At 47.9% G+C, this 11,285-nt stretch overlaps 1 protein-coding gene across 2 annotated transcripts; it reads right to left on the minus strand.

Annotated features, from left to right (window-relative positions):
• Positions 1-537: 537 nt before the first annotated feature.
• RMND5B (required for meiotic nuclear division 5 homolog B) lies at positions 538-11,279 on the minus strand. 2 transcript variants are annotated; one of them, XM_015563336.1, is made up of 10 exons: positions 11,106-11,279; positions 9,838-9,988; positions 5,117-5,262; positions 4,848-4,988; positions 3,945-4,045; positions 3,585-3,751; positions 2,574-2,739; positions 1,380-1,482; positions 1,136-1,290; positions 538-1,049 (listed from the first exon to the last, which is right to left on the minus strand). In XM_015563336.1, exons 2-10 carry the CDS (start codon positions 9,974-9,976, stop codon positions 986-988), a joined length of 1,182 nt encoding a protein of 393 aa, XP_015418822.1. In that variant the 5' UTR covers positions 9,977-9,988; positions 11,106-11,279; the 3' UTR covers positions 538-985. The 2 variants fall into 2 exon arrangements, with proteins under 2 accessions (XP_015418822.1, XP_006762910.1); XM_006762847.2 differs by lacking the exon at positions 11,106-11,279 and adding an exon at positions 11,056-11,078.
• Between the last annotated feature and the right edge of the window lie 6 nt (positions 11,280-11,285).

Raw genomic sequence — 11,285 nt, forward strand, 5'->3', positions numbered from 1 at the left:
GTCATAGTGCCATTGGGAAGCTTATGGAAGCAATTTACCCACCCACACAGGACATTTTAAATAGGATTACGCAGCTAAATACAAAACTCCAGGCCATCTTTCTTGCTTAGCATAATGGCCCTGGTAACCCAGTCCCTTCAAACATTTTAGACTTAAGGTATCTTCCTGCTCTTAAGGCCCAGCACAGGACTCAGTATACATAGCAACCAGGCTTCAGGTGCCTTGGAATAAACTGGAAAGAGCTTGAGCTTCATCTGGTTTAAACTCCAAGCTCTCCTTGACAAGCTGTGAGCCCTCTTGTACACGTCATTTAATCTTCCCAAATCCCCCTGCCCTGATTTCTAACCCGGAGGTAATGAGATTTTATGTATGTAGAAACACCTTCCCCAGGGACTGAAATCTCCCAGCTTTTTTGCCTAATCAGAGATGTAGACTGGGTTCTTCCTTACTGGGCACTGTGGCTGGCATGGTCCCACCAGCAGCAGCAGCCAGGCCATGTCAGTACCTGTGTGCAGTGCACATACAATTGTGGCAAAGGAAGGAGAAGGCCTGTGAATATATTTGTTCAAAGTTATAAAAAAATGGCATTCGGTTCTACCCCAGAGTATTTACTGGTGGATGATGGACAGACAGTTGTAAGGCTATACAGCGGGAGAAGTGGATAGGGCGTTGGTATGGCAATTAGACCTGGCTGAGGGCAGGGATGAAATACAGTTGCTGCTGCCACCCAAGTCCCCCTGTCCATTGCTACTAAGTCTGTGGCAAATATAAATGGAGACAGCAGGAATACAGAGGCCAGCATCTTCTTGCCCTTGCAGTCAAGGAGCCAGCTGCCCAGTGCAGGTTGTTTCATCTCCTTGGCCCCTATTGTGGCACTCAGGCAATTCTGAAATGAACCACAATCCACTGAAGCCAACCACTCCAGTGAGACAGCAAGTCTCGTGGGTGAAAAACATCTTTAAATAAAGTTCCTTCCAGGCAGGAGTCAGAATATGATGCGTTTCCCATCTGCTGGGTTCTGCTCCATGGGACAGTAGGGACACTTCAACCTGCAAAGTGGGGAGAACCAAGAATGTCTGAGAGGCTGGCTAGCAGGAGAGCCAAGCCAAGCAGGAGCAGAGCACAGGGAACTTACTTTCCTCCGTTAATGAGCTTGTTGAGTGCATCTCGGGAGATAACATGGCCACAAATGAGCTTGATGGGAGGGTTGGAATCTGACGTCTGCTGGCGAAGGATGGGGCAGGCGAACACCGAGTGGTACCAGCACTTCATGCCTAGTTCAATCTCAATCTGGGGAGGCCAGCCAAGGGATGAGTCCCACTTCCTGCCATGGCTGTCCCCAGTGCCTTCTGCCCACACCTCCCTCAGCCAGGGCTCACCGGTAACTCGTCCTTGTGACTCCAGACCCCTGTGCACTGCCTCTGCTCAATCACAGCTTTGATGTTCATCAGCACGGGCAGTGCCACGCAGCCAGAGGCAAAGCTGCAGAACAAAGCAAGGGCTAGAGCGGCCAGACCAAGACCCAGCAGACAGACAAAGGACCTGCACACTTGCCATCAGCCCGGGACTCAGGTCAGGGTTCTAAGCTGGCACATGGTCAAATCAGTCCTTGAGAATCAAAGTGCCACATATGTAATTACGTGTCATTCTAAAGCACCCTCAAACTTGAGAACATACGAGAGAGACAAAAGGAAGATCCAAGGGGCAGGTATCTGCTCATTCAAACCACTGAAAAGTCCTTGGTGTGATGGGGACAGTGATCTGCTTGAAAGGGCCCCACTCTGCTTCATAATGCACCCCTATAACTGGTTATCAACTGGGGCACTTGGAAACGGGACAGATTTAGACCTCACCATGATCTGGGTGAGGTGGGAGCGAACCGGCTAGAGCCTTGGGTGCTAAATGGCTACGATGCAGAGGGCTGTTGTGCTATGTGAGCAGCAGATGGTGTTCCTTCTGGGAAATACTGTCCTATAATTGGAGTCTACCACACAGGAGCATGAGATTCCACAGTCAAAGTAAATGCACCGTGACACTATCCACTTTGGTGTAGTGAGTGGCTCTGAGGTCAGGTCCATATGCCCTTTAAGTTAATTCATGTCTTGAGCCTCTTTTTTCTCTTCTGTGAAGTGAGTACCTCTAATCCTAGGTCACTGAGGAGTCACGAGAAGAGCATTACTGTACAGGAGCCTTCGAGTGAAAACTCTTAGAACCTGTAACTCGGTTACTCAGATCTACCAGAGAAGAAGTGGTGTTTGACAGATGAGGCCGAGAGAAGGCTTGTGCGGAGGGTCTTGTGATAATCCAGCAGTGAGGTGCAGATAAAATGGGGTCCTCATTCAAGAGACATTACAAAATGGGAACCTTGATCCTGCTACTAACTTCATGGTGACCTTGGACCATAACTCTTCCTAATCTCAGTTTCTCCAACTGTAAACACAAGTAGTTTCTATCTGGAAGATGGACTTAGAGAAGCAGTTTATGTCTGTCCCTGGCACATGGCCCAGCCTGGGTAAATTGTTTCCCTTAAAATCCAACCACTCACTCTGCCCTGCCCACAGGGCTGGCTGTACCTGACACTGAGGGGCGACTCCACAGAAAGCCCCAGCAGGGAACAAGCATCTCGGGTAAAGGTCTCACAGATCTCAGCCCAGTGGCTGGTGTCCAGGAGGTGGCAGTAGGGCGACTTCTCCAAGCCCAGCCGCAGGTATACCAGGCTCCCCATCATCACCTGGATCTCTGCAAGGCAACCAGGCGCAGCTCAGCACATGCAGGACCAGGGCACAGGAGGCAGCCGCTCCTCAGGGCTGGGTACCCAGGCCCAGGGACAGTACAGCTGTGGAAGCAGGATAGGGAGCAGGCTGAACACCAAGGCTCTGGGGTGCCTGGCCTGGCCAGGCAGGGACTGAAATGTCTTCAGGCACAACTGGTTTTCCCTAAAACCCAATGGAGCTGTCTATGTGGGACCAAGACAGGCATCACCCTGGTTCTCTTCTCATCCTTCAACTGCATCAGGGAATGAATCTCAAATCTCGGGGTGGCACTCACGTCTATTTTAGAACACTAGATAATATCTCTTTCTAAAAAACTTTCAAGAGGCATCTAGCTAAAATTTAATAACACTGATTGGTTTTCATGTTTACCTTTTAGTAAAATGTAAAGTAATAAATATGAAGGGAGCTAAAGAAAAGTTACTAGCAGTACGGTGGTTACTGATGGGGAACATCTGGAAGGTAAGACAAATGACTGAGCTTTAGAAATCCGCATGTGAAGGAAGAGGGCTCAGGCAGGGACCTGCAGAGGAGGTGCTGAGGCAGAGCGGCATGAGGGCAGGCGTGGCATGGCACACATAAACCCAGGATGCTGTGTGTGTGGGTATGGCACAAAGCTGGTGATGGGGACCAGAGCTGGTTCTGAGATGAAGCTAAAAAGTGTGACAGAGACAGTGGAGGAAGAGCCTTGAGTTTGGAGTTCACCTTGGAGACAATGAAGGAGGGCTGAGAGTTCTCAGGCTAGGAGCAGCACCCTGGGTAAATGCTGACATCTGCCAGAGCCCAGCAGCATCTACTACCCTGGGCACTTACCCCGCTGGTGCAGCCGAGCAAAGGGCTGGAAGTGCCTGGCATAGCTGAGGGCCTCCAGCTGCTTGTCAGGGCCACCAGCCAGGAGGTGAATAAAGTACAGTCGGTGCAGCTTAAACTCCAGGGAGCTGTTAAGCTCAAGCAGACGCTGCCTGTGGGAGATGGCCCATCTGGAAAGAAAGGGGCCAGTTGAGTATGGAGCTGGTGGGGTGAAAGAAGAGCCCCGAGGGAGCTGGGACAGAGGGGTGGGATCCAAAAGCCTAGGTGAGGCCACAAGACAGAGCTGGAGGTATGTCAAGTACACTGGGTGAGGTGAAGACCACAGACAAGCCCTGCCCCCTGCTTACTCCAAGGCCCACTTACTCCAACGCCGGTCCCAGGTCATGTTTGTGCAGAGCTTCCAGTATTCGATTCAACTCCAGGAAAGGCTGCTTGAAATCCAAGTCCACATTCAGTGTAGATTCCTGTGGGGAGAGCATGATCCCATCACTGGATCCCATCACTGTTTCCAAAATTCTCTGTTCTAATAAAACCTCATCTGTCTAAGACAGGCTGGAGACCTTGCATGAGGAGCTGTGGTCTCCTGCCACCCACCTGGCCCCTCTTATTTCCAATTCAGTTTTGGGAACTTGAGTGCCACACACTGGCCTCCCACAGGGCAGACTATACCCTCACCCAGGTAATGGAGACAGTCCCTGTGTGAGTAGCATGGTGAGAAATTATTCCTTTTCAATCCTCTTAATTACTTTAAGAGAAAGGATACTTTACTTTTACTTCCAGTGTGCTTTAACACCTAACAGTGCTACTCTGTCATTTTACTAATCTCCCTTTTTAAGAAACTAATCATTTTACTAGTCCCCCTTGACTCAGAACACTGCCTGGCAACCAACCCTATTTAGTAATTAATTACTTCACTTTTCACTGTATCTATTTTTAATTTTTTTATTTATTGATTGATTTTAGAGAGACGGGGGAGAGAGACATGGATTTGTTGTTCCACTTATTTATGCATTCATTGGTTGATTTTTATATGTACCCTGACCAGGGATCAAACCCACAACCTTGGTGTATCAGGAAAACGCTCTCTAACCAACTGAGCTCCCTGGCCAGGGCTCATCGAGCTCCCTTCTATTTATGGCAGGAGACCTGATTTCCTTTCTAACATAAATTTATTTCAATAATAACAGGAATGTATTATAAAAAAAAACACTATTGAGTAGAAAACAGAACAGGCAGGTCCCAGCACCTTCCCCACCGAGCCATTACCTGGCACAGCTCCTCGGCCACGCTGAGCATGCCCTGCTGGTACAGGTGCTCCACGATGGCCATCTGCAGGATCTGCTGCTGCTTCTCCCGGGAGTCCCACACTGCATCGGAGACTACCCCGCAAACCTCAGAGTCAAAGTTCTGACAAGGACGAGAGACAGGGCCCTGTGACTCAGCACTCGCATTCCCCACACTTGCTTTCCTGATAAGCCCTAGGACGTACCAAATCCAGGTATCCCTGTCTCCACTCCAGGTGCCCACACGCTCACCCTGTCAATGGCTTTGCCCACTCGGGAGACACTGCTGTGAATGTCCTTGTGGTCTGAAGCCAGTTTCTGCACGGTGTCTTTGATCTTCCGGCAACACTGGGACATCACCAAGGAGAGGGTGGCTGAGAGAGGGGTCCCCTGGAGAGCTGCAAAGAAACATTAGCAGTGAGTCAGGACACAGGAACAGAACTTGTCCCTGTTTCATCTACTCACAGAGGCCCAGGAGGCAGCCCTGAACTCCAGAGTAACTTAGCTTCTGACTCTAGCTGGTTTGGCTCAGTGGATAAGAGCCTCAGTCTGCGGACTGAAGGGTCCTGGGTTTTATTCTGGTCAAGGGCACGTGCCTGGGTTGTAGGCTCCATCCCCAGTAGGGGGCGTGCAGGAAGCAGCCAATCAATGATTCTCATCCTTGGCTATCTCCATCGTCTCTCTTTCACTTCCTCTCTGAAATCAATAAAAATATATTTTAAAAAAGACTCAGCTTCTATTTCAGGTCCTGTCAATTTTAAACTGCATGACTTCATTTCTGTCTTCATTTCCTCATCTATAAAATGGGGGAGATAGCACCAGCTTGTAGGTTGCTGTGAACTGAAGATGATTTGGCACTTACTATGGGTAAGTACTCTATTTTGGCTCATTTAATCCTCACCCTCATGCTGTGCAGTGGGCACTATTAACGTCCTGTCCTATAGCTGAGGCAGTACCTTGCCAGGTGACACAGCAGTGATAGATTAAAAGTCTGTGCTCCTCCCCACCACACTGATGGCTCTTGATTATCGAGTGAGATGCCTGTGTGAGAAGGCTTTGAACCTTAAAACATTGTCCTCACATTAAGGCCTTTTATCAACTAGAGGACACCAGGTGGGCCAGGGGCTGCCAGGGAAGCTCAGGGATTCCTGGCTCAGGACTCCAGCTCGAAATGGTTTCTACCTCATGGCCGGGGTAGAGCCAGACCAACCACCAAGAGCAGGTGAGACTTGGAGGAGAAGAGAGCAAACTGGGCGTTGGACCCGTCTTTGGGCCCAGCATCTACGCCACTTCTCTAGATGCATCACCTCGGTTCAGGGAAGGGATGTGACCAGAGAGGGCCAGGGAGACTTCCAGCTCCAAGAGCGGAAGCCATGGAAGAGAGATGCATTCTGCCAGGCTGCTGAACAAACAAAATGTGAACAGGAGCTGTTGGAGCACGTGGGCATCTCCGGGGAGCAGGCTCTGAGAATGAAGCCAGTGTAGACTGAGGGATCACATGGGTACCTGAATGCAGCCGGGCCTGGACCCTTCAGTTACCTGAGCTCATAAATCCAGCTCTCCTTGGTTTGTGTGTATGTTTGTTTACACTAGTCTGGCTGGGTTTCTGTCCTTATAAGTGAATGAGTCCTGAAAAATACAAAAAGGAGGTGGTGGCTGTGCCACCCATCTACCCCAGGAAGACACTCCACTGCCAACATCAGCACTGCTCTCCGAAAGCCCAGCTTGCCACTCTTTTCTCGCATCTTGCTCCCCGCAGGTCACAGAGGGCCACACTGCACATTCTCTAGCCTCATGTCCTTTAGAACAAAGCAACACTCTTAAGAAACCAAAGCCTTTTTAACCTGGAATCCCCCAATTTCCACTGCCAAGGACCCCACAGACAACCATTAGTCCTGACAAATCCCCATCTGAGAAGAAGCCCTCTCCCTGTGAACACACTGCAGCCATAGCCACCTGTTAACCAAGAGCACAGACAGTGTAAATGAGTTTTGGACCAGCAAAAGAAAAGTGTTTCTTCTACACAGTTAACAGATTCCACCAACAGCATGGCACAACCGCCCTGGCTGGTGTGACTCAGTTGGAGTGTCATTCTGTGTAGCAAAAGGTTGTAGGTTCGGTCCCTGGTCAGGGCACATACCCAGGTTGCAGGTTCGATCCCCGGTCAGGGGGGGGGGAGGGGGGAACCCATTCAATCTCTCTTTCCTTTCCTCTCTCTGAATTAAATTAAAAAAAAAAAAAAGCATGGCACAACCACATAATGGTAAGAGAATGGGGCAGAATCCCTATGTACTGATACAGAATACTCCCCAAGACAGACTGTGTAGGGGAAAGAGCAAGGTGCAGGAAACTCTGTGCTTTATGTTCCCTGTGTGTTAAAAAAAGGAGGGGGAGTAAACACTTCCACGTGACATCTACGTGTGCACACAGATGCTGCATAGAAGGGCACCTGAGAAACAGAATGGGATGACTATTGGAGAGAGGCACACAGAAATCGGGAATCAGGGGTGAAAGGGAGACACTTTTCACTCTCAGCCTTTTTGACCTCGAAGTCTTTTCCATGTGCATACATTCATTTTAAAAAATCTTTATTGTTGAAAGTATTACATATGTTCCCCTTTTTTCCCCCCATTGACCCCTTCTAGTCCACACCCACCTGCACGCATTAAGAAATAAAAAGGAAACAGACTCTACTTTGTAGATTTGTTTTTCTCAGTGGTACTAAGTATAGCAATTCTGAAAATACTTTCTCTATATTATAGAAATTGAGCAGATGAGAGATGTATCAGTAGTCAGCCTTCTCACTATTGGAGAAGAGAGATGCAGCTATGGATGGGGGAAGTCTGAGAAGAACCCTGTGATACTGAATTATAATTGAAGGCATCATTGTAAATGCATTGCCTGCAATATACTAAGACAGATGGATGGATAGGAAGGAAGGAAAAAGATCCATTTGCTAAAAAAAAACTAAAAACAATGACACCTCAGTAACAACCTAGATCATGGTTTCCAAATACCATTTCCCACCAAAAGAACCATAGCTATTTGCAAAAATCACTGATTCCAGGTAATATCTTATTGTGCCAGAAAATAAGGGCATGCTGAAAAAAATAACAAGTAATAAATTTAAAAGATAAAAAAGGAGACAGAGGTGAAAGAAGAGTGCTGAGATAATTGAATATTCACGCGTAAACAAATTAAGCTGAACCTTACACCATACACAAAAATTAACTCAAAATGGATCAAAGAGCAAGTGTAAAAGCCCAAACTATAAAACTCTTAGACAAAGCAGAGGTGTAAATCTTCATGATCATGGATTGGTTTCTTAGATATGACAATAAAGCATACGCAACCAAAGAAAAAATAAAGTGAACTTTATCAATATTAAAAACTTTTGTGCTTTGACTGTTGAACCTCAAAGGGAAGGCAGGGGAGGTAGGTGGGTGGGAAGAGATCAGCCAAAGAACTTGTATGCATATATGCATAACCCATGGACACTGACAATAGGGTGGTGAAGGCCTGGGCCCAGGGTCAGAGTGGGCTAGAAAGGGTTAATAGGGGGAAAAAGGGGACATATGTAATACTTTCAACAACAAAGATTAAAAAACGACAAAGAAACAACAAACAAAAATAATAATAAAGAGTACCATTTGTTCATAAAAAAAAACACACAAACTTTTGTGCTTCACACAACACTATCAAGAAGGTGAGAACAACCCAGGCATGTGCCTGACCGGAAATCAGTGACCTCCTGGTTCATGGTCAACACTCACGCACTGAGCCACATCAGCTAGGCCAGTAGTTGGCAAACTCATTAGTCAACAGAGCCAAATATCAACAGTACAACGATTGAAATTTCTTTTGAGAGCCAAATTTTTAAAACTTAAACTATATAGGTAGGTACATTGTTATTAATTTAATTAGGTACTCCCAAGGCTTAGAAAGAGCCACACTCAAGGGGCCAAAGAGCCGCATGTGGCCCCGAGCCGCAGTTTGCCGACCATGGAGCTAGGCTATAATTTATTTATTTTTTTAAAGGGAACAAAAGTTTAACAGAGTTATCACATGACACAGCACAGAAAAAGTAGCTATTCACTCTACAACAGGGATGAACCTTGAAAACATTATGCTAAGTGAAAGAATACAAAATGTCACATATTGTCTGATTCCATTTATTTTTTTATTTTAATCCTCACCTGAGGATATTTTTCCCATTGATTTCTAAAGAGAGTGGGAGGTAGGAGGGGAGGAGAGAGAAAGAAACATCTATGTGAGAGAAACACATCCACTGGTTGCCTCCCACTGGATGTGCCTCCATGGGGGCTGGTGAACCTGCAACCTGCAACTGAGGTATGTGTCCTTGACTGGGAATTGAACCTGCCACCCTCCAGTCACAGGCAGCTGTTCTAACCAATGAGAAAAACGGGTCAGGGCTGTACGATTCCATTTATATGATGTGTCCAGAATAGGTAAGTCCATAGAAAGCAGATTAGTGGTTGCCAGGGGGTAGGGGAGAGGGAGGAATGGAGGAGTTATTGTCTCTATTGGGGGTGATAAAAATGTTCTGAAATTACATGGTAATAATGTTTGTACAACTCTGTAAATACACTAAAATCATCAAACTGTACCCTTTAAAGGGTTTTTTTTATGTGAATCAGCTCAATTTTTTTTAAAAAAAGGACATAGGAACTAGGGAATACATCTGGGCAAATCTAACACAATTTGAGCATTAAAATATATAACAGTAATGCAGTATAACCCATTGAATAAGAATTCTAATTAAAAATAACTATATATAACTATATAACTATATAAGGGAAAGTTTCTTTCTTATAGTTGAATGCCAAGGAATAAATATATAAGGAATGATAGAGCAGGAAAAGTCACCCTGTTATTAAGTAGCTTTGGGGTATCCTAGGCCCACAGGAAGGCAGGAATGGGGCTCTGGGGTTGAGGGGGGGATGGACACCCACCTGCACTGGCCAGTTCAGCCCGAAGCTGTCCTACGTAATGCAGCAGCTCCTCCAGGCTCTGCTCGCAGTGCTGCCCGTAGGTCAGGAACTTCTGTAGGACCTTGTCCACCTCTCTCTCCACGCTCTCACACTGCTCCATGGCGGCCTCTGCCTGGGGGCAGGAGGAGGGTCCAGTGTCAAGCCCCACCTGGGGGACACAGTGGGGAGGGCTCCCGGATTCCCCTTACCACACCCATATCATATAGCAATGCTCAGAACTGCCCAGCGTAACATATCTGTCCACAGCTCCATCCCCCAGCCAGGGTGCCCACTGGAGTGTGCAGGCAGGTGTGAGGGCAGAGGGTTTTTGAATCATGGTGAGAAAACTCTGTTTCCAACTCTTTTCACTCTACAATCCTTGCTCATCTCCCTCTCTCTCTCCCATTTTTAATGTTTTTACTGATTTTGAGAGAGAGAAACATCTATGAGAGAAAAACATCAACCAGCTGCCTCCTGCGCACCCCTTACTGGCGATTAAGCCTGAAATCCAGGCATGTGCCCTGACAGGAATGGAAAAGGTGACCTCCATGGTTCAAAGGTGGATGCCACACCAGCTGGGCCACACAAGCCATCTTTCCCTTCCTTGACTACATTCACTTTATTTCTGCCTCAGGGCCTTTGCACAGGCTGTTCCCTCTGCCTGGAACACCCTTCTCCCAAATCTGTTCCCTGTTTGGCTCCTTGAAGTCTCAAACTTCATCCCTTCAGAGATGGTCACCTAGACCCAGTACCCCTCTGCCCCACCCCCACCCATTCACTCTATCATCTCACCCTGTTCCTTTTCTTCCTTACAGATCTCTAGTTGAAATTTATTTTTTTAATATATATTTTTTATTTTATTTCAGAGAGGAAGGGAGAGAGAGAGAGAAACAGCAGTGATGAGAATCATTGGTCGGCTGCCTCCTGCACGCCCCCTACTGGGGGGTCGAGCCAGCAACCCGGGCCTGTGCACTGACTGGGAAAGGAACCTGGAACCCTTCAGTCCGCAGCCCGATGCTCCATCCCTGAGCCAAACCCGCTAGGGCTGGTTGAAGTTTCCATCTTTCTTTTGTCATTAACCAAAACTGAGGGGGCGAAAAGGCCCACTATTTTCCCTGGAATACAGCCCCTGCTGGGAGTTTCACCTGCGTTAACGCAAATGACTGTCAGACTCTTACTCAGGCTCCACAAGACCCTGACCTAATGCCCTGCCTGGCCCCTCAGCACAGCCGGGCCCCAGCCGGTCGCACTAGGGCGGGACGTCTGAGTTCGAGCGATTCCCCCGACAGAAGCGGTTCCTCGCGTGTCCTGGGAGCCTGTGGGGCTCCAGTTCTCGGCCAGGGCCCACGACACGGAGCAAACAAGTCCAAGGGCGGACTGCGGCGGAGACTTAGTCGGGGGGCCTCAGCGGAGGCCCGAGGCCTGGGAGC

This window comes from Myotis davidii, unplaced genomic scaffold, assembly GCF_000327345.1.
Source record: "Myotis davidii unplaced genomic scaffold, ASM32734v1 scaffold438, whole genome shotgun sequence".
NCBI classification, from domain to species: domain Eukaryota; kingdom Metazoa; phylum Chordata; class Mammalia; order Chiroptera; family Vespertilionidae; genus Myotis; species Myotis davidii.

What these genes read in the sequence shown, in the direction of transcription:
- RMND5B (XM_015563336.1), bottom strand. Translation starts at nt 9,976, where the DNA reads ATGGAGCAGTGTGAGAGCGTGGAGAGAGAGGTGGACAAGGTCCTACAG. An exon ending in GTCACAAGGACGAGTTACCG is followed by an intron (nt 1,291 to 1,379) that starts GTGAGCCCTGGC and finishes TGGCCTCCCCAG; the next exon opens with ATTGAGATTGAACTAGGCAT. An exon ending in AAGCTCATTAACGGAGGAAA is followed by an intron (nt 1,050 to 1,135) that starts GTAAGTTCCCTG and finishes CCCACTTTGCAG; the next exon opens with GTTGAAGTGTCCCTACTGTC.